We start from the raw sequence: 27,415 nt of genomic DNA on the forward strand, positions 1-27,415 counted from the left end.
TCACTACAGAGAATGCCTTGTCCTTTCCTGAAATGCAGTACGTTGTTGAACAAGAGGAGGTAGAAGCACAAATCCAGGAGGAGATGCCGAGGCCCGTGAAGCGTATTAGAAAGTGTAGCAAGTGTGGCCGTCCAGACCATAACGCAAGAACCTGTGTATCATAAGAGTTAGTATTGATCTACCATGTTTTTCAATTTGAAGGTATTTCAACAATAATTGGTAGAGCAATCAATTGTTGAATGCTATGCTCTTTGATGCCTTGGACCGCGTTGGGGTATGGACCGCGTTGGGGTTCCCCGCGTTAGCAAGACCGTTCTGACAACCGAGGGAGACTCTCGGTCTCGAACCCACTATGTACTGTACTGTAGCTACCTTGGTGAAGAAAGACATGTACCCACGGCAAAGTCTGAACAATTTTGTCTAAGCGTCTTCACATGTCGAGAGAAGGACCCAACAGGCCGTTGAGTCAGGAAGGTGCTGAACGCTTCCAGATATCATCGGCAGCATATCTTAGTACATGCACCAGTGGACATCACGACCACCACCACCATCCACACCTTCATCACCACCATTTGTGCACTAGAACCATTTGAACAGATACTGAACAGGCGTGCCACGATCATCCCAGTCTTTCCGCGCTACTACAGATCTGGGCACAAGTCTCATCTCGCATATATGATTCAATTGAAAGCCACTCACCGAAAGTCGTCACTCCTTGCCATGACTCTCTCACCATTCTCACGACCAAGGGACTACACGTGAGATACAGTAGCAACCGCAACAACACTTGATCGCGCGCAACATAAGTGTCTGATTCCGTCTCCGGCCTGTGTGTGGGAGCAACAATGCCCTCCCTGACCGCTGCCGTTCACCATCGATGCCTTTGAGTTCGAAAACCGCTGCCGAACCCCGTATTCGGACCTTTCACAGCAAGTCCCGCGCGGGTTGCAAGACATGCAAGTATGTTCTGAGATATCTCTCCACTGTGATCATTGGTGTGGAAGCGTCGTGGCTTCAGGTTCATGCGCTGGTGGGATTGCGATTGCAACTGCTGCGTAGCACGTGCACCCTCTGAGGACCTGCTCCTTCACGTCGTTGCCGAACAACTGTTGAGGCCCTCCCGCTGACTTGCTCGCATCAGGCAGCGTCGCGTGAAATGCGATGAAGAACGTCCAATATGTCTACGATGCCGTCGCAGCGGACGCGAATGCGTCCAAGACATTGAGGCCCAGGCGGCGCTGCCCCGTGCTCGCAATCCCAAGTCGAAGGCCTTGATATTGCAGACGCCCAAAGCCTCCTTCACAATCGACGATGGTTCGGCTGTCGCGCTCGATTACTTCATCACCAAGGCCATTCCGTTGATGCGCCAGAGCAAAACGTCACCCCTCTGGAACCACGTCCTACAGCTGCTCCACCAAGAAGGGCCTGTGGTCCGACAGGTAGCAGCCGCCATTGGCCAGCAGCAGCGAGCTCTCGAGAATGTTTCCTCCAGGATTCATGAAGAAGCCGCAGCGCTCGCGTATGGCGGAGCGATTCGAGCTCAACGCCAATCCTTAGGAAACCGAGATGCGGGCGGGCGGACCGTCCATGCCATCTCATGTATACTCCTCGTGGTGCTGGAATCTTTACGGAGCTCTTTTCAAAACATTGAACTGCACCTAGAGCCATGCATACGTCTTTTACAACAGACAGACCTTGAAAGCGAGACACGCGAGCTCCTCTATGATGTCTCTAGGATCGTCGAGACGTATCTCATGTCGACCATGAGCTCCAGCCCATTGACGGACAAGGCAATCCGCACTCGACAGCTTCTGCGGACGCTGTGGGCAGCGCGGCCTCCAGTCGACGACATGTCTGTGGTCGAGCAGAGCTTGGTGAGTGATATGCTTACTGCACTCGACGGCTTGACGTTAGTCGCACGCTCCGGTGTCCCACTGCCGCAAGCGGATCCTCGGGATGTGTTGACAAGATCTCGCTGCATCGAGGCCAAAAGGGAGGCCTTGGAAGCCGTGACGGAGGAGGTTGTCGAGTCACTGCCGCAAGGGTCTGTGGAGAGAGCTCATCACAGCATTGTCCTTGCGCGTAGCTTGCTCACCGTCATTCTTAACCGCCAGCTTTCTCGTGCATCAGTTTCGGCAGAGGTTGATCTCGAGACGTATCGACGGGTCGTAGATCTCTGTGAGACCTCCCTCGCACAGATCCGACACTTTGACTCGAAATGGGCAGCAGATGCCCCTAATGCCTTCTCGCTTGGACTGGGTCTCATCTCCATCTTATACAATGTAGGAGTGCGATGCAAAGATTTCTATCTTCGCCGGCGCGCACTTCTGGTCCTTGAGATGTGTCCTCGCCGAGAGGGAGTTTGGACGGTAGAGATGGCCCGATTCCGCGTCATGAGCGTCATCAAGGCCGAGGAGGAGAGAGCGCTCCACCATCCGGGACGCCTGCATCCCAATCATCTTCCCGAAGACTGTCAAATAGCGCAAGACGAATTCGTCGAGGTGGATGGCCAGAAAATGCTGCGCCTCTTTTGGCGAAGGCCCGGCCTTGTTGCTTTTGTGACGGAAGATGTGCCCATTCACAACTGGGAGCCATCGTCGCCGATTTTCTCGTCTCCGCCGGCAGTCACGCACGATCATTTTCAGCACGAGTCTGACAATGCTGCCTCAATGACGCAGGATATTGCTGATCAGCAAGCGGAGTCCCTATCATCGCTATCCTCGTCAGCAGCAGCGGCGCGCTACTCTGGTGCGCTCAAGCAATATCAAAACGACGGTGACGATGACGATGAGGAGGACAGCGATGGTTGAATTACGATAAGAGCTAGGCTGAACACTAGAGTTGGAGGGCCGCACCGACTGGTTGCCGTTGACTAGGAGGTTTTGCGGACGAGGATGCCACAAAATGAAAGCAGATGGATATCTGCGTCTCTAAACGAGTAATGGTCAGAGAACAGCTTCGTTGGCATACCTTCCAGATCTTCCTCGCGCCGCGCAATTCATTCTTGCTTGCGCAGAGCCGGCCAAGTACTCAAGATCGCTGTTTGCACAGCATAATGATAGAGGCGGAAGGCTCTTAGCAGCCACGATTGATGGATGACATAGAGAAATTGATGCCGCCGCTGCACTGCTCCTAAATCAGAGAGATTTTGAATTCGATATTCCATAGAAGGAATTGCCCAGCATTGATGATATGGCTTCTGTGATGCAGCACTTCGATCCCCAATTACTTATGCATTTTACGCACGAATCGGTCTCTTCGTCCGTGGCACGAGAAGCCAAAGGAACTGTCAATCGGGCCGCATATACAGCAGGTCGCCCAATGAGGACAGGAGACTGATCCGACAAGGTCCGGGAGTCTGAGCAGATACTGTATATATCGGGAATGCCTGCCTATGTAGACTTCGCGATTGAACTCCGAGTTGCCCAAAGCGAACTCGCTGCTGATCGATCCTGCCTGAAAGACAATAAGACGCAGATTTGATACGAACGTTGTCCTTGCAATGTCCTACTCAGGGATTTGACATCATCGAACTCCGTGCCACGACCCGCCGGCATAAGCAAAGAGCAGGCTTTGCAGATATGTAGAGCTCCGGCCTCTCGGCTCTGCGCTGTTTGCCTTCCCGTGGTTTGTGTGAGTCCCGGCATCCCGAACGCTCAGTCAGAATACATGGCAGGACCTGAGACGGAAGCAAACGTTGCACAGTCCGATGAGATAGCGTCTGATGGGAGGCTCACGTGGGGGATCTTCGGAATCGCAGCAGCAGCAGGACGATGATCCGACAGCTCCGGCCGGGCGAAGAAAATGTGTTCTCATAGCCAATGATGTCGTGTTGTGGGGCTCAAATCTACCTTTATCGCAGCGCTCCAAGATCACAGCGAACACGAAGCGCGCCAAGCTCTTCTGTAATGGTCATCAGACACGATGCCTAGCATAGATCGATCTCGCGAGTCTGCTGTTACATTGCATTCCAATGCACACTTTACATGCGCTTCCGCAATGTCTTTCGCCTTGCGGGAATGCAGAGAGCGCGAGGATCTATGACTGACGGTATCATCATTATGAGCGCCCAGGTGTTGACGTTAGCGTTGCGTTCTTAAATTCTATGGGTGTGACGTAGCCATTGCTGGAAATTGTCCAATGCCGAGGCTCAACTGAGACTACAGCTGTTCATGACGTGGGAATCCATCGCCTCTGTGCGTGCAACAGCAAGCAAGTCCAATATCGATATCAATGTCAACATCAAATTGCAGTATCAAACGACAATTCTTCGAGATTATGCGACTTCGCATAAACAGCAAGCAAAGAAGTCAGGAGAGCGGATTGTTGTTACAATAATAATAAGCGGAGTCGACGTTGTTAAGATTGATGATCGACGCAGGCCATCGCCGGATGTCTTGGACTTTTCACACACGGGCAGTAATTGCTCATCAACGCTCTTCGTTGCGGGAATAAGCCAGAACCGGGCGGTAGACTGAATTGGACCGTTCGGGCCATCGATGATCGACGAACACACCCAAACATAGACCATTGTTGACAGCCTGTCTCATGAATTTCTACTGCACCAAGAACGGTGGGCCGTGCATGATCATACTGTACACCACATACGGCACCGGGTGACGGAAGTATGTGCTCTGCCAATTCGACTATGACGAAACCTCGAAACTCAAATTTCGCGTCAGAAACGACCTCCGAACATGATGGCACTGAACGATGCTGGTCTCCTTTCGGTCATGTATCGCGAGAGGCTGCTTCCTTGCTTCAGTCCTGGTCTTACTTGCCATCGTTGTGAAATCCGAATAACAACGAAATGGCGGCGACATTTGCTTACTGCATAACTCTGGCGCTCGCGGCCACTGCGCTTGCAGCACCTCACAAGACCAGCCCGCAATCGACAGCGGCGACGACGGCTGCGGCGTCCACTTGTCCTGCAAACAACTACGGTCCAGTCTTCTCGCGCAAAACAAGCTTCACATTCCCGGTCTCCGTTACCACGCAGTACGCCACACCGGTCGCCAAAGCCACGCCAGCGCCCACATATGCAGACGCGTATTCCGCGGTCGCGAGTCTGTTCTCCAACCAGTCAACAACATCATGGCCGAACTGGACGCCGCTGGGACTCGCTATTCCTACGTTCGGCGCTGACCAGTACAACACTGCGGCATGGAGCCAGCTGTGGAATGACGCCAACCCGGCAAGCTTCACACGCGGCCTCTACAGCACCACGGCCTCGCCCACTCCCATCCCGTCGTCTTCCTTGATCAAGCCACCTCCGCTCTACTTCCAGCCTCCGGCCAACTGTTACAAATTCCCGAAGAATTTCATTTTCGGCACAGCCTGCTCGGCGGGTCAGGTCGAAGGCGCAGTAGCCGACCAGGGCAAGTCACCCAACTTTCTCGACGTCTTGGCCAATGTCTTGAACATCGCCGGCAAGAACGCGATTGGTGGTGGAGTCTTGGGTACACCAGAGGGCCAGATCGTCAGCAATGCGGTGTCTGCCGAGGGATATTATCTTTACAAACGGGACATCGATCGTCTGGCTGCCGCAGGATTGAAGCACTTCTCCTTCTCGCTATCCTGGAGTCGCATCCTGCCCTTCACCTTCCCGGGTACCCCGGTCAACTCGTACGCTATTCAGCACTACAACGACGTTATCGACTATGTGCTCTCCAAGGGCATGATCCCAATCGTGACACTTGCCCATTTCGATACTCCATTGGCTCTATATGGTGGCGGTAAGGGCTACCTTGCCACCGTAGCCAAAGCCGCATCCAACTCTTCATACGGCTTGGGAGGGGTTAGCTTCGCGTACACCAGCTCTCGGTTGGAGGAGGCCTACGTCAACTACGCCAAGATCGCGCTCGCGCATTTCGCCGACCGTGTCCCGATCTGGATCACATTCAATGAGCCCCAAATAGGCTCGGAGAATGCCACCGCTGTGACCAACGTCCTCCGTTCGCACGCCCGCGTCTATCGCTACTACCGCGACGTGCTCAAAGGCAAGGGTAAGATTTCCATCAAGATGGGTATCACGCCAGCAGTGCCGCTCGATGCCACCAATCCTTCGAGCGTGGAGGCTGCCAAGTTCTTCTCCGACCTTTACACTTTCCCGTACCTGTACCCTACCGTGTTCGGCCAGCAATATCCCGACAACTTCCTCAAGGCGCTGCCAGGTGCCAACCCGCTCACCTCGGAGGAGTTGAAGCTGATTAATGGCACTATGGGTAAGTCTTTCACATATCTCTCATGAGCACTTTATTGTTCCTCATGCTGAGACATCCGCCTGATCTGATTTCGACTCTGACCCTGTGCACATAGATTTCATCTCTCTCGACGCCTACTCGGCCCCTCTCGTCTACAACGCCGGCCAAGATCTCGACGCTTGTGCCCGCGATCACACCGCCAACCGACCTTTCCCCATCTGTGTCAACGGCACTAAGATCCTCACCACAGGCTGGGACGCAGGCTGGAACCCAATCGGCAAGCCAACAGGCTACCTACTCCCCGGCCCACTCCGCACACAGCTCAACCTCGTCTGGTCCAAATTCGGCAAACCGATCCTCATCTCCGAGTTCGGCCTCTCACCACCTCCTCCTCCGGGCGGCGAACTCTCCGACAACCTCTACAATGTTCCCCAGACCGAATACCTCCTGAGCTACCTGAACGAGATGCTGAAAGCCATCTGGGAGGACGGCGTGGACGTCATGGGTGCGTTGGTCTGGACATTTGTCGACGACTGGGAGTTTGGGTTTTTCAACACTGGGTTCGGATTGCAGTACTTGAATCACACCACCCAAGAGCGGGTTTACCGGAGGAGCATTTTCGATGTGGTAGACTTCGTAGAGGGAAAGAGGCAGAAGTGAAGGTAACTAAACGGGTTCCACTGCAGCATGCTACTGATGAAAGTGCTGGGTTCATGGAATACCTCATGATTTCCTGGGAAAAAGCATTGTTTCCGGATGGCGATAGAACTTTCGAGATCGAGTTGGAGATCTGAATAGTGTTAGCATTTATTTCGTTTTCAATCTCAAGTCATCACGTCGTTGTTCCAGGTGTGTTCATGAGAATTGCGGTCATCATCCGCAATAGGATCACTTTGTTTGGAATCTCGCGTTCGAGCCGCTTCCTACCGTCCTCGTCTCGCATGGCGCTGGCCACAATGCTTTGGGCACCTCACCCAGCGACGGAATTGCAATGGTGCCCCTGATTTCAGCATTGTGGTCTGCCACGAGCGAAGCAGAGTCAGATGGGATCGAAGCGGCTGCAGATGAAGCAATCCACCGAATTCAAGTCGCAGCCATTGCTACAGGGACGATGTGACGAAGTGACGGGCAGAGGCTGAGGAGAAACCCCGCTCGGGATGGCGGATGGCTGTGAGATCTTCGATGGGTCTAAGCCGGAGAGCGTAAAGCGTGTGATGCGTTGCTTTCGGGCGGTCCTTCACTTTGCAGCCCTGGAGGCGCAGGCTCTTTTCCTCTCATGATCAAGCTTTTCGATGGCCGCTTCGGCCACGAGGTCAATGCTTTGACGCATTGCCGCATGAAATCATGTCTTCGTTCTTTCTGGTCCCACTCATCGCGGGTCCATCTTGGACGAGAGCCAATGTCGAGCTCGAGTGGGTGTCGCCAATCCCTCTCGATGTAGCTGCAGCCATGCGTGTGGTTTGCGGGAAAAGAAAGGGCGAGGGCACGTCGCGTGAGCTGCGGCCATGTCCCGCGTAGAGTACCCATAGGTGTGTGGGTGTGTATATGCCAGCGAGGGCGGGCGCTGGGCGGGAGTACAGCAATAAGCCCTACGTGATGATGATTCAATGACTCCACTCCACCTGCACCCATACATTTCGACGGTCCATGATCTCCAGCTGGTGAGGAATCCTTCGTCCCAACCGACTTGGTGACGATGACATTTCCACCGGCGAGGGCCGTGTGCATCTGAGGGAGCTGCAGCCGATCCGGTGTCCTCTCTCTCTCTCTCTCTCTCTGTGGCAGACAAAGGGTGATATCTCCACCGCGGCCTCGTCGGTGATTGGCGACATGGACAATGATGATACCGTATATATATGCTGTATGCTGTATGCTGTGCTGTAGATCGCGTGTGGTGGTCGATCTCATGTAGATTTGAAGCGACAGTTCACCGGCGGATCTGTCCACTACTGTATGTGATAATGCCTAGTTAAGTCGTGGTGCTGCACTGGCTCGTCTAGCCGCAAGCGCACGTCCTGCCATCATGACATCTACTACTACAGTACCCTCTCTCATCTACCGACCGTACCGTACTGGAGCAGAGATCCACGAAGCACGCGCATGTGCTGTACTGTGTCCCTCGCGGAGGACAGCACCATACGATATTCGACGATTCCATGTCTCCTCCAATATGCACTGCCCTGCTTGGAAGAAATCACGGCCAGGATAATTCCACGGGTGGCGCGCAAACCGTAGCTACTACTGCACACTCATCCTCTCTTGTCCCGCTTTGGCTGTCTCGCGCGCGCGTGTGTGTGGGCGCAAACTCATCACTCGGCGGACATTCTCCATTCCACATCTGTCCTGTCGTTCATTGATGGAGCTGTGACCGTCCGAGAGCTCCCCTGCGTTATCTTCTCTGTTCGAATCCCGCCTAGCCATCCGTCAAGGCGCATACGACATTTTGTGGCCCGCCGTCGATGGACCCCGAGTCCTCTTCTTCGAAGCGTCCCAAGCATCTCTTATCATCCGACATCGCTCGACATTCCTACGACGGAGACGACCACGACGAGGACGAACAAGCCGACCAGACTGAGTCCGTCCCGCTCCTCGCCGCATCCTCTTCCTGGACCACCGCTGCTGATACAATGTTCGGGAGGAGAAGCAAGCCTACGGCTGCGGTGACCGGCGAGTCCGTCGGCGCCGCGGATTCGAAGACAACAACTCCTCCCGCATATGATTCTGCAGCCAACTCTTCCGACACTCCGCGCAATCTCAGTGTCGCGCCTGAAGAATTGACCGGCCTGTCCCTATACGAGAAGAAGTGCGTCTTGATCAATCATGAGATGGACAGGAATGGCATGGGCCGCTATCAGTGGTACATCTGGTTTCTCTGTGGATTCGGATACTTGCTCGATCTGCTGTGGGCACAGGCCTTTGGTCTGGTTCTGAGCCCTTTGCAACAGGAGCTCGGATTCGGCAATGACCAGAGTGGTAACATTTCTGTATGTCTGACTCTTATTGTTGAAAGGCTGCTAACAATGCAAGGTCTCGGCTGACATGCTCTCATCAGATTGCCTTCTCTGCTGGACTGACCGCGGGCGCCGCGTTCTGGGGAATTCTTGTCGACATCATCGGCCGGAAGTGGGCATTCAATTTGACCTGCTTGATCAGTGCAGCGTTCGGACTCGGCCTAGGCGGATGCAATACCTATACGTCGTTTCTCGTCATCACCGCCTTCGTAGGCTTCGGTATTGGTGGCAACATCCCAATCGATACCACCATCTGCCTTGAGTTCCTCCCTCAGAATCGACGCTTCCTCCTCGCGCTACTTTCCATCTTCCAGCCGATCGGCGTGGTCATCACTTCCGCGATTGCCTACGGGTTTATTCCCAACTATTCGTGCACACCCAACTTCAGCCAGAAGAACGCGCTCGAGTCCTGCAATACGGCTCCGGCGGGCGCGCCCTGCTGCTCCCGCGCAGACAACATGGGTTGGAGGTATCTCATGTTCACCATCGGCGCGCTCACTCTGGGCGTCTTTCTCGTCCGATTCGTCGTCTTCAACTTTAAGGAATCCCCCAAATTCCTCGTGTTCCGCAACCGCGATGCCGAGGCCGTTCAGGTTCTCGAACACATCGCCCACGTCAACAAAAGGAAGTGCGAGTTGCGAAAGGAGGATCTCGAAGCGCTGGACCGGGACGAGGTTGCCAACGGGGGCGCTGGCGGAACCAGCACTGGAGGAAAAGCTGCCAAGAAGGTTCTGGGCACGGCCATCATCATTGCCGGCAGCGGAGCCGCGCAGCCATCGACCTGGGCCAGCGTAAAGAAGGAACTCATACGATACAGGCTGCTCTTTGACGGCTGGCAGATGACTCGTCTGACCCTTCTCATCTGGCTGACGTATATCTGCGATTTCTGGGGCTTCACACTTGCCGGTAAGTCGGGTCAATCTGCTCAGTGACATGCAATAGCATTCCCGCGACAAACGTTCCCCGAATCTCACACTCGACTAATCGTTCAAACAGGCACCTACCTCCCGACCATCATCGCGTACAAGAACGGCGCGTTGGAGCTCTCCCTGGAATTCACCTACCGCAGCTACATGGCGATTTACACCCCGGGCATCGTCGGCGTGGTGATCGGCACGATGATGTACCGCGTGCCGACCGTCGGCCGCAAGTGGACCATGGTCATCTCCTCGGGTCTCATGGGCGCCTCGATCTTCATCTTCAGCGCGGCCAACAGCGAAGCCTCCAACATCGGCCTGAACGCCATGGAATACTTCTTCCAGAGCATGTTCAACTCCGTCCTCTACGGCTGGACCCCCGAGGTTTTCCCCGGACCTATCCGTGGCACCGCCTGTGGCGTGGCGAGTTTCTGGGGCCGGTTGTTTGGGATCATCGCGCCGATTGTCGGACAGTCGCTTGTCCCTAAGAAGGGCCAGTTTGGCGATGCTAACCGCGTCTTATACCTGGCAGGAGGCGTCACGTTGGGCTGTGTGCTATTTACTGCGCTGTTGCCGTCTAATAGGGTATTGGGCAAACAGAGTTATTAGAGTGGGAAAGGAAGAAGGTTGGTATATCATTTATGGGCGGGAGCATTACGCGAGGGAGAATCTTTCTCATTCCCGCCATCTTGTTTGGACGAAGTTATGAAAATCTGTTTCGGATATTTCTTGATACCTTTACTCTGGAAAAAAACAAGAGAATATTATACACACGCTCGCTCACACACGAAGAAAATGCCATATCCCAAAATCATTTGAAAGACAGAGAGACAGAAAGAGGGAAGGAGAGATCGGACTTTGGCTCGAACTATCCTCCAACAAGACAGAACCTGGGTATTCTTCCCATCTCCCTTGAACAACAGTTCATCGATCCACGGCACCTCTACAAGCAAAGCCAGCCCGTGGATAAACGAATCATCGTCGACCCATCCCATCCACCTTCGACGATCGCGAATCGCACAATTCGTATACAAAGCCTAGAGCGTTCCAAAGCTTTTCTTGAATCTGCGTCTCATTCCCGAAAAGTCTGCGAATGGAGCCAGCCTCTTCCTCAAACCCCTTGCTTGGCTATGGATGGCAGAATCTGGGGCGTTTTACCGCCGACCAAGGGATGGCTCGATGAGAGCGGCAAGACGAACAGCAAATGGAACGAGAATGCCATGAGAGAGGGAGGGCCAGAGCTGAACAAGCCTTGTACAGTAGTCAATCAAGGAACAAAACGAGACTTTGTTTCATGCAGGTGGTTCATCAATTTGGGTCATGAAGATGCGATGTTGCCATTCCTTGTTGTTATTTGATGCAACGTGGGTAACAAAACTGACATGGGCCTGTCGAGGAGCTTTTCCCTGTGTATCATTACCTCTCCAGAGTCAGGTTTCCAGTAGGTCAGTCAACATGATGGGGATTCAAGTCTGCTCATCAGATCTTTTCGGCGGGACAAAGATTCCCCTCCGCCACGTCCCAGCTCTATCATCATACGAGAGGTGATGGATTTTCTGCCTATTTGCGATGCTCAATCATCTATGCCTCCCCGCTCCCTCTCTCCCTCGTCGTCGTGATGATGAGGTGACGATCAGTTCGCCTCGGTCGTGCAAGAAATGCGTGTAGAGGACGGCCCTTCACATGCAAGTCGTTGAGCATCGAGGGATGTACCGCCGAGATGTATATATCGCGTGATGGACACACAGCACAGTACGGTCCCGTCCCGCGCGTCAAATGCCCTCGGCCGAGAAGAAGGAGAGAAAGTGGGAATGCGTGTGCCCCAGGTAAGGGTTATGATGCCGAGAGAGTGACTGCATGTCGACGCCGACGAGTCAATCCATCTCCCGAGCAAGTCTCTCAGCCTGATATCGACGAGGATCAGAACCGAGAGTCATTACTGTATCGGGTGAGATTTGAGAAAGGCATTTTCTACAACTGCTCTATAGCATCGATAATCACGATATGAAAATCAACACCCCAAGCTATCGAAAAACGGTTCGCATCAAAAAGGCATGACCGTTTCTACTTCTTTTGCTTTTTGCCCACAAGGCTGACGGTGTGTGTGGTGGGTGCATATCGCTCGCCTCCAAGGCCGCCTGGGGTCGAGAACGATTCCCTTGCGCACGCGAGCGACAACGCCTCCGCCCCGCAATATCGAACAAACGTCGTTGATGATCCATATCTCTGGGAACCGTTAAACATTAATGAGGATCCGAGTCTCTGGACGAGAGCACGCCTTGTTGATGAGCACTATCGCGAGATTCCCCAGGGGCGCACTATACATATAAGCTAGATGAACACACATTTCAGAATGATAACAAAGTCGGCGAGTCATGGCAAGCCCTGGAACGTATCTCGCGAGTTATGAACAACTGCAGCATCTCAAACGGCGGAAGAGGCGCAAGAACAGACATAAGACCCGCACACTATTGAATTCCTTCAGCTCTCGGTCATGTAATTTATGACAGGACCAGGACCAGGGTCGTCTGGCCTGTCACCTTCCAATTCGTTCTTTCTTCCTTCCTTCTCGACGTACGCCACCCATCGGGCACTGGCCCCCTTCCTCCTCCCCGGACGCCACCACTTTGCAGAAGTTCCTAGTCAAATCCGGCACGAGCATGGGGATTCTGTTCATCCCGACCATTTTGGCATCCTTCGTTTGTTCTGACGAATATGATGTTTTAGAGCATCCTATCATAGAAGGAGAAAGCAAGGGAGGGAGAGGGAGGGAGGGAGAGACGGGCGGTGCTGTATGTGAAGAAATTCCTACATTCCACCCGCTCCAGTGAACAAGAAATACCAGGGCAGCAAAGTGGACTGACTCTCAGTCGAAAATGTTGCCTGGCCAGGTGGTGGACGACGATCTGATCGGCTACCTGCCTATACCTATCCGGACGGCGGGAGTATAGATAGCTTCGTTTATATCACAACGCGCGCTTGCCAACCACTATGCATGTCATCATCCTTGAACAACATATAGATTGACCTGACCGTCATTACCTTCATCTAAATGACGGGGCAATAGACAGATATTGGCGGACGAGGGAAGTGACCCGCACGCCGCCCCGCAGAGGCAGGCCTGTCTGCCTGACCCGACAGAATGGAGAGAGCGAAATGCGCGGGCCACCTGCAATTTCTCTCGACTTCCCCCAGTCGTTCATGCCAATTCCCTCCACCCATCCACACACACACGCGCAGCAGACAGTTAACGGCTCCCCGAACTCCGCCCATCACCTGGGGGCATACAGTAATAATTCCCAATGCCATCCGCACTAATCATGCATGGGCAGAAACAACCTCTCGCTGCATAGTCGATCTCCTTCCCTATTGGCTTTGCTGCCATGTATGCAACACACACTATTATGATTGTACTGTGAACCACGGCGTTTCTTTTGCGCATGTGCAGCAATCAATCGTGCAGAACCTATGCGTCGCGTCGCAATCTTTCACCATTGAGCCCCATTTTCCATTTCACTCATCCCTTCAGTGCGGTGGCGGGCGCTGCGAACAAGAGGAGGGCAAACAATAACAACAACCATGGTTGCTCGTGCCATTTCGTGTCCTTCCTTCTCTTCGCTACGGATACCCGACAACGGGATTTCGATGACTTCCAAGTTGAGGGAAACCATCACGAAAAGAATCGGGAGCGGGAAACGTCTGTTCAGGCACGTACCTAGGCAGGCCTGCCAACCAGCACAATAAAAAGAAAAAGAAACCGGACCACCGCCGACGATGGTCAGACCCCGAAAAGCCTCGTCCGTCCTGTGTTTCCACCGGTCGATATCGCCACGCCGCGCCACGGCCGGAAACCGAACCGTCCCCTTTTGGGCCTCTGGATGATGTCGTGCATCACACCATCACTCGCCTTAATGACTACTATATCATACATCATGGGCGAGGCCCGTCTGGTCGGGTCCCGCTCTAGTTTTTCTTACACATTTGTTTTTCTCTGAGAGGGCTATCAGCGGCTGATGTGTATGGCTGTGTCTGCACTGATGGTATACTATACAATAATGATATAATGCTGGGCATCACGAGCGCCGAACGATCTGCTTGGCACCACCTTGGCGATGTACGTGCATCATCACCATCAGATTCCGGGCGTGAATCAGGCACAGATCGGATAGGGCGTTTCTGTTCTTCCTTCGTATCCATCAGAAACGCCGTTTCGGTACGATGTATTGGAGAAATCGCTAATCTGGACGGAGTGAGTGACAGAGAGGCGTGACCATGCAGCTCATCTCATCTCATTTCATCCCATCCCATCAGATTGCAGGACTATATTCCCTGCATCGTCATGCTACACAAGGACAGCAATCTATATGTCGTGTCTATGTCGTATTCCGAGATGACAGTGTAGTGTGGCGAGGTACGAGCAAGTGCCGCCGTAACACCGCCACTTTTGCTGACGACGAATGTCCCCAACGGCTTTTGGGACTGCCGCACTCCCTCCTTGAGACGAGCGTGATCGGCACGATGACACAGGATTTTACAGCGCAGACCGACTCGTGAAAGCTGGAGCGAAAAAGTTTTGATCGGGTTCCACTCCAGGGCTCTGTCTCACCAGTCGAGACGGAAGATGCGACGGTGTCACCTCTGCAATGCGTGGAACATTTTCGCGGGTGCTGTAGTCTCAATTGCGTGATCCGGTGGATGACACAGGGCCGGAAAAAACAGTCCTCAGCGACGATGATGGCATGTGAGAGATCGAGCAGAGATGGCGGTGACCAGATTGCACCCAAGAAAATAAGACGCGACAGGCATGGAGTATATTAGAACAATGTCACTCGCACTCGTCAAGAGGGAGGAAGGCAAGATGCCATCGGTGAGGTGGAACCATGGTCCAGGGCGGGGCCCACAGCGGTCTCTTCTCCTGCACGGGAAGCTTGTCCCGACTGTCAGGCACACATGGGCATGATGACGGAGGGATTCGACCTATATGGTGGAGAGAGGAGGGAGAAGAGAATAACGGTACCTTGTCGCATTAGATAGGTTCGAGAGCGAGCCCCAGAGCAGCGAAGGAGAAGACACGTGAAAAGCAGAGAAGATTTCAGGTTCGACAGGTCTCATCCCAAAGATGATCCATCCACCGCTAGGACGAGTCCGGCAGTGGCAGATGCAAGGAACGTACAAGAACCTACCCAAAGCGGGTCAAGACTCCAAGCTTCAATAAGCTGGAGAGCTTGGGTCTCGGTTTTCTGGCGCGGTCCTCACATTCCCACCTGAGCACATTCCCATGATAGGCAACCACCACCATTTTACGGCCGTTGAACCGATGAAGACGTTACCCGTTATCATCCTCTCGAACACTCGGGCGGGCCAAGGCGTCCTCAGGACATACTGTATACAAGCGAGGTCGAGAGGCATGAATGATGATGATGATGATGATTGGCCCTGCAAAGCATCGACGTCGTTCAGCCAGCCTCATTTTTCCATCCTTCTAGTGCTTCTTCTCGTCCTATGTGCGGACGTACGGTACGTATATCCCTCACCTCACTGCCTGCTCTCCCCTTACGTCAGGCCATCATATGCATTTATATGTACTAGGCAGCGTGTACAGGTCATACACTGTGCAACCAGGAGCGACCAAAAAGATGTCGCAGGAACACCCGTTGTTGCCACAGCACTCCGGCGCAGCACAACATCGGGAATTGATGATGGCCGCCGCCATTGCCATGATTAGCACCCGAATTCAACCACGATAGACCCGGAAGTTGAGATGATCCATACAGGACATACACACATACATACCCAGCACCTACATACCTACTGTACATGTGGCTGCCCGGGTGGTGAATGATGAAAGTCCGGGTGGTGGGCATTCTCCGCCGCCGCCGCTACTCTCCTTCCTCTTCGTCATTTTTCATCATCGTGATGCCCTCCTCCGTAGACGATACGAACAACGCAGGAATCGAGAGATGCGCCTGACAGGGATCTCCGCACCATTGATAACAATAAACGTAGTGATGGGAACCCTCTCCCATTCAGCAAAGGCTTTCGGTAGTGATATATCACATCATATCACATCACATCGCGCATGTATCTTCTACAGCAGTAATGATAAGCAGTACAGTAGGTAGGTAGGCAGGTAGGTAGGTAGGTATGCATAAACAACCTTGGAACATGACTAGGTATGTATGGTGACAATCAATAATGGGACGCGTGTGTGGGTGTGGGTGGGCGTAAAGAGGTGCGCGCGTGCGTACGTGCGTGTGCGTGTGTGGGTGTCTTGTTATGCGAGCACCAGTTCAGTCAGCTCCTCCTCTATGCACTGTACGCCTTTGGCACATCTTTGGCACATCTCTGTCACATCTCTTCCCCTTGATATCGTCCCTTGAGCACCTGGGCAGCCACACCTGGGTGGGCAGTCCATATTATGATTCTACCTGGGCAGTCAGGATTTCCCGTCCTTTCCCATCTCGGCCGTTCCCTCCCTTGATCTGTACTGGTCTTGGTCTGTCCCGGAGGATCGCCCCCTCGCCCTTTCGAACACACACCCGTGACACCACCACCACCACCTGGGCATACAGAACAGGTCAAGTAGCATACCGTCCACTACGACGAGAGAGAGAGGAACCTTCACACACTTCCACACCCACACCCACCACACTCCCACTCCCACTCCATCCAGCACTGCCTACAGTATAGACAGACTACACTACCTAATCCTACTATACATCCACACCCATCCATCCACCCATCCACACACACCTCGAGAAGAGAACGCGCCGTCTCTATCTCAATCAATTTCTGAGGCTATTGAACGCCTCCAGACGAGTCCGCCGCGACGGTCAATGGCGTCGGCCCTATTCCTCTGCCCCCGCCGCCGCCGCCACCCAGCCAGCCAGCCAAGTCGGTCCTCCGCTGCCGTGAGGGAATAGATTGCTCTCTGCATCCTACTTACTCCTCCTCCGCTCATGCCGCTCATGTCACACTGCAGCCCAGTAATATCAAGACTTTTGCCAAGTGTCACAATGGGTACATCCCATGCCCTTGCAATGGTGGTGGTGACGGCGGGAGGTGTGGATGCGCGCGCGAGCGAGAGAGCGAGAGACAAACCGACGGAGAGAGAGCAAACGGAGAAGTAATCTATCGTGCGGGTCGCGTTCATTCACACACTTCATGTAGGTAGGATTGCCTGACTCGATCAAATGTCTCTCCCTTCGTCCCCATGCCCCGTAATTGTCGCTCTACCGCCACCACCACTACCGCTGCTATCCGATCGCAATCGTTGGTCTCGTCCAGCAGGGTCGAGGCGAAAACCCTCCATCATCAGGGACTGACCCGTGTCTTGCTTCCGCCTTTCCCACTCACATATGAGTATTGCATCTCGTCGCTGAGACCGAAACAAAGAAAGACTTCAGCTCTCCTCTGCTTCTCGTCTGCTTTGGGTGCTGACTGACTGGACTTCCTACTTGACCAAAACATCGACCGGCCACAACCCAACACCATGCGACTTGCGTGACCGCCGGACTACTCCAAGCTTTTCCTTCTTGTGTCTTTGCTTGTCTCAGATCGCTCTCTCTCGCTCTCGTGTCCTCCCGCCTATGGCGGCGGTGGCCCACACACGGCCATACTTCCGGTTCCATTCCTGCTCATCATAACCTTCACCGACCGACGACTTGATCGTCGCTACAAGACATTCCACACGAAACCCACCAAAGTCTGCCCTTGCCCAGACATCGGACGCCTGTGTATAATACCTCAACATCTCCGTCCCGTCGTGGCCGTGCTGCCTAACCTCTCCAACGACCAATCGTCCAACGTTTGATCCCCTTCTTGTCCCAATCGACCTGGTCGACGGATCGATCACCTCGCAGCCATGCCTGCCAACTTTAATCATCCCCCGATCACGGTGATCACCACATGGCCGGCTCCGAACTTTGTCGACCCGGAGGACAGAACATGGTTGGCGCCTTTCGCCGTCGTCTGGCTCGTCATCTCCACGATCCTAACCTTTGGCCGATTCTATCTCCGTGCGCGGAAGCAAGCGGGCACATTTGGCTTCGACGATTCGTTGATATTCGTCGCATGGGTATGTGGGATGTCCGTCGATAAATGCTGCCGGGTGCGCCTTCTCATGGACCATTTGTCTGACTCGTGTACAGCTGTTCGCTTTGGGATTGACGATCATCGCCTGCATCGGCTCTGCCAACGGCCTTGGTCGTCACACGTGGGATGTAGAATACCAGAACTTCCCTATGCTTGTCCACCTGGGCTACTTCGCACAAGTCTTCTTCCTCATCAGCATGTGCACGACGAAACTGTCGGTCCTCCTGTTCTACCGGCGCATGGTGAAGAACGTGTACAGCCGGAAGTGGTTGTACGTGCTCTGGGCGGCCATCACCTGCAACGTTTCCGCCGGTGTGGCGACTTTCATCGTGTACATGGTCATCTGCCGCCCGCTGCGCGCCTACTGGCTCGCCTATCAATACCTCCCTGTTCCCTACACGGAGGAGTACACCTGCATTCCCGACGGCGAGAGCCTGACCCTGAGCAGTGGAGTCATCAGCGTGATCACTGACATCTACGCTGTCGCGATTCCGTATTTGATGCTGCGACAATATCAACTGGACGTTCCGGTGCGCCAGAAGATTGCGCTCAACGTCATCTTCGCCTTGGGTTGGCTGTAAGTTCACATTTCCACGAGATCATTTCTGGAACACCCTCACTGACTCTCCGTTCAGTGCCACCGCCTGTGGTATCGCTCGTACGTACTACCTCTATCAAATGGGCAAGGTCGACGACCTCGCCTGGACCGGCTTCAACCTGCTGGCTTGGTCGCTTGCCGAGACACATATCGGCATCATCTGCGCATGTGCGCCATCATTGCGGGCGTTCTTCCGCCGATATGTCAACCTTTCTTCAAGCCGGAACTCTCACAATCGAGGCTCGCACGTGCCAGATGATGGTGAAGCCGGCAATCGTGGATCGCGGATGCGATGCTCCACTCTCCCGATGATCCCGCCAATGGACGACAAGAACGGAAACTTTGTGTCGTCGCCTACGAGCCCTCTACCACCGCTCGAGAAAGAAGAGATGACGACCGATGTATCCGAAACTCGTGCAAGCAGCTGTCGCACGGCAGCCACATGAGCAACCTGTTCGGCCAACCACTCGAGTTGGAACAGACTACACTTTCTGTCGAACGCTTCCGCGCAGAAGCGTCAACAACAATCCTTCATGGGCCACGAACACGCGACATGCAGGTTATTGGTGGCCACCTGTCTATCTCAGATGCATCGATTGAGGATCAGTCTCGGCCACCAAATGGAATCACAAAATCACCATGCTCCAATCGAGCATGACCCAATCCTTTTCCGAGAGGCCACACCACAATGCTCGACCAGACCTTGAAAGCCTCAACGAGCCATCAACGACGAGCAGACAAACTCGCTTCAGGTCGCGCGCCACTCCCCGCGCTCTCTTATCTACGAACAGAAACTACGAGAGGTCCCCAAGGGGACTATAGCCCTCCACTCGCATGCGAGACACGGAGCGAAAACAAAAGCATCACACATGGGGTTGGTGACATGAAATTCACTACCTGCATACGAACATAACACTTATGACGACGAGGCACATTATAGCCCACACATCTGTAATCAAATTTACTATCATCATCATTATTATCATTTCCCTCACGGGATTCATGGGAAAGGGGAGAATACTAGATAGCTTTATGCAAATGTCAAAAAACAGTTCAAAATTGATCATGTCTCTACTTTTATTTATTGTGAAATTGGTCCGTGAAGTGCTCTGAGTGAGCGGATGCTCGTCGGAGAGACGCAGCTGCGTGGGAATTTCCAAGTGCTCTTGACCGTATTGCTCCATCATCTTGTGAGATCATGGTTCAATGGCTGAAAGAATTATCAACACAGGGATTGACTATTAGCATTCACTATGGTGTGCATACATAACAGTACTTCGCTGGCGATGTCGTGAAGTCGGAGGGGCTTCCCAGAAGGAAATGTTCGCTATCGATAAGAAATTTTGCAAGAGAGGGGAGAGTCGACATCGAATTCCTTCTCCCATGACATCAATCGATCAGCGTCGAACAGGAAAAAGGATTCCTACAGACGAGCAGAGAGTCTCAAAATGGCCGACTACGATTCCGACTCGTCGAATGATGACCTTGATGGCAATGACATGCTCACGGACGTCCTGCTGGGCTACTCCACCACAGCGGACGATAATGTCAGCGGGCATTTGGGCGGACACCCGGTATGTGTGGATATCCTTTTGTTCACATCTGCATTCGAATTGGATGATAAGAATCTAATCGCTCCTCCTTCCGTTCTAGTCGTGGTTCGACGAGTCGAGTCTGCCCAATGGAGCATTGGCCAAATGCAAGGTATGCAACACACACATGAGTCTCATCGCCGAAGTCGACGCCACCCTCCCGGGCTGGGACTATGAACGACGACTGTATGTCTGGACCTGTCGGAGGAAAGCCTGTCGACGAAAGGAAGGTAGTATCAGAGCGTTCCGAGGTCTTCGGAAACCGGAAGCTTCTAAGCAGCGCCCTGTCAAGGACGACAACTCGATCAAGACCAAGGCCGAGCCTGCGCCGAAAGCACCAGTGAACCTCGGAGAGTCTCTCTTCGGTGTGAAACCTTCCTCTTCGACGGCGAACCCGTTCGCGACAGGCTCGTCTCTGAACGGAGGGAATCCATACAATCCATTTTCCACCGTCCCCAGGACGAGCGATTCCAAACACAACGACATCGAATCCACCACACCAGCATCGCCCTCGACCGCACTTCCCGAGACATTTGCACAGAAAGCCCGCCTCTCCGCCGCAGAAGAAGAAGAAGCAGCCTCCAAGCCACCACACGCCACGGCGACGAAGAAACCACACGGCCCCCCCGAACCCTGGCCCGGCCAATCCTCCTTCCCCAAACCCTTCCCGCGGAGCACGATCGAGTGCGAGTCCGAATACATCAGCCGACCGCCGGCCGTCGACCCGTCCCCCGGCGGCGGCGTGCCGATCTCCACGGACGCCGACGGAGGGGACATCCTCGCCGACAAGTCCGCCTTCGAGAGCACCATGGACCGGACCTTCCAACGCTTCGCGGACCGGCTCGCGGAGAACCCCGAACAGATCCTGCGGTACGAATGGCGCGGCCAGCCGCTCCTGTACACGAAGAAGGACCGGATCGGGAAACTCCTCTCGCCTCATCCCGCCGCCGCCGCCGCTGCTGCTTCGGCCTCGATCGACGGCAAGATCAAACTCGCCGCCTCGTCCTCCTCGTCATCACAGGCCATCTTCAGCGCCCGCGTGCCCCGCTGCGAGAACTGCAATGCCAAGCGCGAGTTCGAGATGCAGATCACGCCCTACGCCATCCTCGAATTGGAGAAGGAGGATGGTGAAGGTGAGGATGGTGGGGAGGCGGTGGGGCTGTTGGACGGCATGGATTGGGGCACGATCCTCGTGGGCGCCTGCGGGGAGGACTGCGCGGAGGTCGGGAGGAAGGCGGACGAGGTCGGGTATGTGGAGGAGTGGGTGGGCGTGCAGTGGGAGGAGTTGGTGGCGCCGTCGGCGGGGAGGAGGTAAGGAGGGAGAGATGATGGTTCGCGTTTCCTCCTCTGGATTGGGAGCCGCGAAGGGGGAGAGAGAGGGGATTAATCAGCGGAGTTGGCGGAATATGAGGTCTGAATGCATGGCGGAGACGGGAGGGTTTTGGATAGTATCGGTGTTGGTGTTGCGGTCAACATCTGAGTGACTTGGGTTACTGGGGAAATGGACTGTGGAAGAGGCAGCGGGTGGACGAATGCTTCAGATGATCCATGCTGCCTATGGGTTGAGCACGTCAGGGACAGCCACGTCGAAGGCATTCGTCATTTCTTACTATCCATGAACAGCTTGCTTGAATCAAATCAAACACGAGACATGAGATAGGAGTGGGAGAATTGTTCTTTTTGATTTTCGTATCCTCACGACTGTGCATGTGGGATATTTCAACTGACGCGACATCCCTCTGATCGTTGTCTAGATCATCTGGTCCTCATGGAGCTCGACGTGCACGTCGTCATTCAACCGCTCCAATAAACCATGACACACTTTGGCTTGCAGTGACCTTTCCTCTCCTTCCCTCGCTTGAGGCATTCCCTGTCATGCGACCAACTCGCCAGTCGATGCTTACTTTTCCCCCTTTGATCACCCGTGTGATCGTGGTATCATCAATATTTTGCCCGTCGTGACGACTTTACCTCCCAAAAAACGCCGCGCTGCTCATCTCTATAGTTTTGGTGGTTGAGAAGGGACCACACCCGTGATCCCACTCATGAGAAATGAAAGGTTCGAAACCGCTTGGACGGAACGGTGATAAAAGACTGCCTTACAGGCAATCCGCGTTCGCTAGTTCACAACCGGCACCGCTTCAAGCAGGCTGCTCATACGCCCGCTTGAGCAGTCGACCGAATTGCGAAAACTTGACGTCTTCCCGTTGGACGACATTCCGGGCCTCATTCTCCTTGTTCAGCGGGACCTTGACGCTGTCGCCCTCAATCTTCCACCCGCAGACGTCCTTGACAAAGGTCTCGAACTTGGCGCCATCAACGTTCAGCCAGCCCTCGAGCACATCCCGGCCGACCTCCTGCATACATTGCGAGACGACCACGGCGATGCGTACGCGCATGGTGTCCTCGAATCCTTGCACGTCGGCGGTGAGGTCGGCGTAGAGGTCGTCCGAGTCGAGGGTCGACCAGAACTCCGCGTAGGCAGCGTTGATGAGGTGCGTGTGCAGGGTGGAGAGATGTGAGACGGCTTCGGCGAGGGAGCCTGACTGTTGGGCAGATTGAGGGAGGAGGACATGGGGAGGGAGGAGGGAAAGGCAGAGGCTGTAGTCGGGTGAAGGGAAGACGGTGAGGGCTTTGACGAGGATGTTGGTGGTGGTCTCATCGCGGGTGAGATGGGGATTGAATTGATATCTGTTGGATAAGAAGAAATGTTCGTGGTTAGCACATCTCTCCTTCCACTTTGGTGCTGGTTTCGAAAGACAAGGCCACGGTTTTTGGAGTGTTTTCAGATAGAGCTAATATTGTTCAAGAGTCACCCGGACCGGTTCATTGATCCGTCAGGTAATAGGAAACGTTTGTGGTTGTTATTCATCATACTCGCGCTTCGGGCAGGAACGGGGTAGGAAGGAAGAAAAGGTCTCATCCAACTCACAATTTCAGCAATGCAAGGTTCGCGTATGCATCGTACGTCTGGTTCTCGCACTGGTTCGCGACATATTCCTGAAAGACATTCGTCGTCTCGGGATTGTATCGGTCCAGACCGTTCAGGATGGTATCGATGTTCTCTGGCCGCTCGGGCGCGGAATCAAAAGCAGCACCCATGTCTCCCGATGCCCTCCGACGGTTTGCAAATGGTATAGATGAGATCGCAGTCCTACTGATCGACGTCGCTACCGGTATTCGTGCTGTCTCTTGCGTCGCGGTGGGAGGGTGATGGATGATGAGTGTGAAGACGGTCGTTGGCGGAAGCAAATGGTGAAGACGAACGTTTTGCCAAGAATTTCATCTCTTCTCGCTGGATTCTTGGTGGGCTTTAGGACGGAAAGAGCCGTAGCCTGCACACAGGGACAACAGCTCAGGACTACCCAGGTACGCACCTCTAAGCTTGCCACGAGGAGACATTTGATACATGCAAGAACAACAACGGAAGGCACCATTTTGTTGTCGGAGACAGATCTCCTGCCTAAAAGCGTAAAAGATGACGAATCTGAAGGGAATTTGTGGACGACGTCTCAATGTACAAATTGCATTCCCTATCGATCCTCGACGACGATGTAAAAATTCTAGTCCGTCCAGTGAACCTTGTCCCAGAACCGTCGAATGTCCGAACGACGGCTGCGGTGGCCAGAAAGTGTGCAATGGGGTATCAGCAGGACGGCGTAGCAGTACATGTCCCGAACAAGAACAGAAGTATCCATCCCAGCACAGCGCAGAGCTCCCAGACACGTCCATGTGCGAGGAGACTCGCAAGGACGTATCATCGCAGCAGCTGCAGTGCTTCTCAAATTCCCCCCAAAAGGAAAGGTATACCCAAAAGTGATTCCCATAAAAAAAATCCCGTCGAAGAAAAGCAGCAAAATATTCCAAAAACAAGGGTCATGGCTCACATCATGGCACGCAAGGGCAAAAGGTAAGAATAACCGGCGGTAGAGAAGAAGCAGTCTCAAGAAAAGAAGAGCGGCGGAAGACTGGGAAACAAAAGGCGCATGCGAAAAGAGAGCATGTGTGGGGCCATCCCATCAAGCTACCGCTGCTTCAATTCCTCGCGACTGCTTAAAATCTCTGACCGTGACCCATGTTCGAGATGGCGAATTGACCCTTGGCCATCATTTGACGGTAGTTGTTGAGCTCATCGGTGTGCTGTTGCCACTCCTTGTCGGCAATGGCGCGTTCAGCGCGACCTTGTTTCCGCTGGCCGAAGCAGTAGAAGAGGAAGACACTGAGGCCGATGAGGGCGACGGAGCAGACACCGACGGCAATACCGATCTTGGCACCCTGGCTGAGGTTGTTCCATCGCTGCGCGGCGGCTTGCGTGGTGGTGAGGGTGTGCATGTCCTGGTAAGCTTGAGATTGACCGGCGGTACCCACGATGGATTGCCAGCTCCCGCTGTGGTCACCGTAGGAGTACTGGGTGACATTGCTAGTGCCGTCAGTGACGCGGATGGACTTGATGTTCATGGCGAAAGGTCTGGAGTGTACATGTCAGTTTCGTTGCCAAGACCAAACGGAATTCGTGCGTCTTTGAGTACTCACCCTTGGCTGAAATCAGTCTTGCCACCAGCCCATTCCACGGTTCCGGGCGCGTCAGAAGCACCAGCGGCCCAGATACCGAAGCGGACTTGCATAGGAGTCTGAGGGTATTTGCCCGGGACGTCGTAGTTGACGGTGCGCACGACTTTGCTGTCGACCAGGAACTGCATGCGGTCGGCGTTCCAGTCGACGGTGTAGTTGAGGTAATCGTCCTGCGGGCCGACCGAGACAGGGTCGTATTGAGCGTTGCGCTGGTCCACGTTACCCCATCCGTAGTAGTTGTTCTCGACGAAGCTGTGGTTTCCGCCCATGAGCTCCCAGTCGATCTCGTCCAGGTCGTCGGAGATCAGGATGACGGTAGAAATGATACCAGTACCAGGTGCCGCGCGGAAGACCATTTCAAGTTGGCCCCACATGATGAAAAAGTTGGATTGAATAGTCACCATTTGGCCCTTCTCGTGCAAGACCAGGTTGGCGCCCGAGGCGCCGAAATTGATCAGGTTATCATTGCCGGCGGTGACGTTCCAAAAGCGAGGGTCGAACTCTTTCACGGAACCGTCGAACTTCTGCTCGTAGGTGGTTCCCAGGGCCGGGTTAGGTGGGCAAGTCGAGTTCAATGGGTTACATGCGGTGAATGTCTGAGCGACAGCGCCGGCAGCGAGCAGCGCGGCGGAGAGAAGGGTGCTTCGAAGCATGATGGCGAATGGTGTCCTACGAGGATACCGACAGGCGAAGCGAAAGGGGATTTTGCGAAGACGACGCGCTCGATGTGGGATCGAGGGCAACTGGTGAACCGACTACAGGACCGGCCTGAGGCGGGAACGAATGTCGCAAAAGGGATTGTAAAGAGTGGACGACAGATCAAGTACTGTAGGACAATGAGCGTCGGGAGTCGTTTGGCTGCGAATAGCCAGATGTGGTGAGAATGTCTCGTAGATTGGTGATGAATGCAGACGACGAGAGCGCAAGCAAAGAGAGCGTGTGTTTGAAAAGGATAGTAGTATAGTCCGAAGCACGAAAGAGTGGGCGCTTGGACAAGGAAGAGAGAGGTCCGATGGCAACGGTGGGACGATGGCAAGAGAAGAAAATGAGTGGAAGAGATGCACGATGCGGCAGGCCCAACGACACGGACGACAATGGGCGACGACGACGACGATGGCGGCGACGATGGCGGAGCGAAGGGGAAATTGGAGCACAACGACCTCTCCTCTGTCTCTCTCTCTTCCCAGGCGAAATCACGTGCGGCTCACGCAAAACAGACGTCCACACACCCACCCGCGCGCAGATTCGGATCCTCCGTTTCGGTAGTCAGGGGAAATGTGAGCGTTTCCTGCTCATCGGGGCGATACTTACTCTTGATTGGCCAAGACTCCTCTCCACGAGCGGGCCGGCCTCACTCACTCGTCGACCCTAACGAGCTTGGCCGGAACAAGAGATGCCGCCCGAGGATCAAACACGCACTCACACTCGCACTCTTGCTCACACACACGACCAGAATACGACATTGCAACTAAAATAACTGTGTACTACCTCCCGGCAATTTCTCCATCTGTCTCATCACCTTGATCCAAGACGACGACGCATGAGCGCGTGTGTCATTTCGTGTAGCAACATCCACCTTCAGATGGACGGTGGGCGAGCAGAAAGAAAAAAAGACAATGCTCCCTGTGCTGCGCAGAGAAACCCCCGGCTTTGAAATAGGATACATAGATCGTACTACATGCGCTCGAGCGCGCCAGACCGATGATCATCGAACGTGCAGAGGGCGTTTCGCGCAGCAGCGGGCACGACGGGCCAGACGGAAGAAAGATTTGCGTCCATCTGGCTGGCTGTTGAGTCCCCGGGTGTTCGTCATGCAGGTACAGCAGCATACACGCGCCACGCCACCACGCACCACGCACCACGCGCGCGCCCTCTCTCATACATTCCCGGTGATTCCCCCAAGGTTTGCATTTCTGTGTTCGTTGGAACCAGAGAATGCTCCGCGTTTCACATTGTCGCCCGCTCCTTCCGCTCCTACTATATGACGGTCGTCTCGAGAGACAAGAAGGGGGAGACACACCCAGTGCTCCATTACTGTATGAAGTAGGTAGGTAGGTATATACACAACATTTGTTACCTTTGCTCTTTGTCGCATTATCACGCATTCCAAGGTTACAATCAGTACATGGCGCGTAACCTATAGTAGCAGAAGCCCATTTCTTGTGCCCCAGGGCTGTAAGACATCATCTCTGGGCGGCATCTGAGAGCCGCCCGCTGACGAGTCCCAGCTTTTTCCTCGTCGTCTTTTTGATTACGATGGGCGGCCAACAAACGGGCCGATCATTTCCCTGACGCGCTGTCCGCTGCGCATCTCATCTGTGCTGCCGAAGTGACCGGTCAACCATGTATCCTTAACAAGACGGTGAAGGAAAACGCCGCCATCAGTCTTGGTTAGTAAAGATCTAATCAGACAAAGACAATAGAACCC

General features: G+C 54.0%; 9 protein-coding genes across 9 annotated transcripts; 5 read left to right on the plus strand and 4 right to left on the minus strand.

The window, feature by feature from the left end:
* Window positions 1-871: 871 nt before the first annotated feature.
* Window positions 872-1,223, plus strand: K489DRAFT_377661 (uncharacterized protein). The gene has a single exon (XM_033604206.1). It carries the CDS (start codon window positions 878-880, stop codon window positions 1,073-1,075), a length of 198 nt encoding a protein of 65 aa, XP_033462154.1. The 5' UTR covers window positions 872-877; the 3' UTR covers window positions 1,076-1,223.
* Window positions 1,224-4,671: 3,448 nt separating this feature from the next.
* On the plus strand, window positions 4,672-7,055 carry K489DRAFT_377662 (glycoside hydrolase family 1 protein). Its single transcript, XM_033604207.1, has 2 exons — window positions 4,672-6,224; window positions 6,319-7,055. The coding sequence occupies exons 1-2, from the start codon at window positions 4,811-4,813 to the stop codon at window positions 6,861-6,863; spliced, it is 1,959 nt and encodes a 652-aa protein (XP_033462155.1). The 5' UTR covers window positions 4,672-4,810; the 3' UTR covers window positions 6,864-7,055.
* Window positions 7,056-7,127: 72 nt separating this feature from the next.
* K489DRAFT_149370 (uncharacterized protein) lies at window positions 7,128-8,234 on the minus strand. The gene has a single exon (XM_033599209.1). The coding sequence runs from the start codon at window positions 8,109-8,111 to the stop codon at window positions 7,392-7,394; it is 720 nt and encodes a 239-aa protein (XP_033462156.1). The 5' UTR covers window positions 8,112-8,234; the 3' UTR covers window positions 7,128-7,391.
* Window positions 8,235-8,830: 596 nt separating this feature from the next.
* Window positions 8,831-10,740, plus strand: K489DRAFT_313891 (MFS general substrate transporter; the record flags this gene model as incomplete). The annotated part of the gene is made up of 4 exons (XM_033600973.1): window positions 8,831-9,187; window positions 9,256-9,888; window positions 9,940-10,120; window positions 10,211-10,740. The coding sequence occupies 4 exons, from the start codon at window positions 8,831-8,833 to the stop codon at window positions 10,738-10,740; spliced, it is 1,701 nt and encodes a 566-aa protein (XP_033462157.1).
* Window positions 10,741-16,871: 6,131 nt separating this feature from the next.
* K489DRAFT_149455 (uncharacterized protein) lies at window positions 16,872-17,484 on the minus strand. The gene has a single exon (XM_033599210.1). The coding sequence runs from the start codon at window positions 17,282-17,284 to the stop codon at window positions 16,913-16,915; it is 372 nt and encodes a 123-aa protein (XP_033462158.1). The 5' UTR covers window positions 17,285-17,484; the 3' UTR covers window positions 16,872-16,912.
* Window positions 17,485-17,879: 395 nt separating this feature from the next.
* On the plus strand, window positions 17,880-18,847 carry K489DRAFT_149462 (uncharacterized protein). Its single transcript, XM_033599211.1, has 2 exons — window positions 17,880-18,208; window positions 18,282-18,847. The coding sequence occupies exons 1-2, from the start codon at window positions 17,996-17,998 to the stop codon at window positions 18,804-18,806; spliced, it is 738 nt and encodes a 245-aa protein (XP_033462159.1). The 5' UTR covers window positions 17,880-17,995; the 3' UTR covers window positions 18,807-18,847.
* A 1,335-nt stretch (window positions 18,848-20,182) lies between these two features.
* On the plus strand, window positions 20,183-22,086 carry K489DRAFT_377667 (uncharacterized protein). The gene is made up of 2 exons (XM_033604208.1): window positions 20,183-20,397; window positions 20,477-22,086. Exons 1-2 carry the CDS (start codon window positions 20,272-20,274, stop codon window positions 21,728-21,730), a joined length of 1,380 nt encoding a protein of 459 aa, XP_033462160.1. The 5' UTR covers window positions 20,183-20,271; the 3' UTR covers window positions 21,731-22,086.
* Window positions 22,087-22,137: 51 nt separating this feature from the next.
* Window positions 22,138-23,668, minus strand: K489DRAFT_377668 (eukaryotic translation initiation factor 3 subunit K). The gene is made up of 2 exons (XM_033604209.1): window positions 23,348-23,668; window positions 22,138-23,106 (listed from the first exon to the last, which is right to left on the minus strand). Exons 1-2 carry the CDS (start codon window positions 23,515-23,517, stop codon window positions 22,557-22,559), a joined length of 720 nt encoding a protein of 239 aa, XP_033462161.1. The 5' UTR covers window positions 23,518-23,668; the 3' UTR covers window positions 22,138-22,556.
* Window positions 23,669-24,468: 800 nt separating this feature from the next.
* Window positions 24,469-25,640, minus strand: K489DRAFT_407825 (glycoside hydrolase family 16 protein; the record flags this gene model as incomplete). The annotated part of the gene is made up of 2 exons (XM_033607406.1): window positions 24,469-24,883; window positions 24,949-25,640. The coding sequence occupies 2 exons, from the start codon at window positions 25,638-25,640 to the stop codon at window positions 24,469-24,471; spliced, it is 1,107 nt and encodes a 368-aa protein (XP_033462162.1).
* Window positions 25,641-27,415: the final 1,775 nt, after the last annotated feature.

This window comes from Dissoconium aciculare, assembly GCF_010015565.1.
Source record: "Dissoconium aciculare CBS 342.82 unplaced genomic scaffold K489scaffold_3, whole genome shotgun sequence".
In the NCBI taxonomy this organism is placed as follows: Eukaryota; Fungi; Ascomycota; class Dothideomycetes; order Mycosphaerellales; family Dissoconiaceae; genus Dissoconium; species Dissoconium aciculare.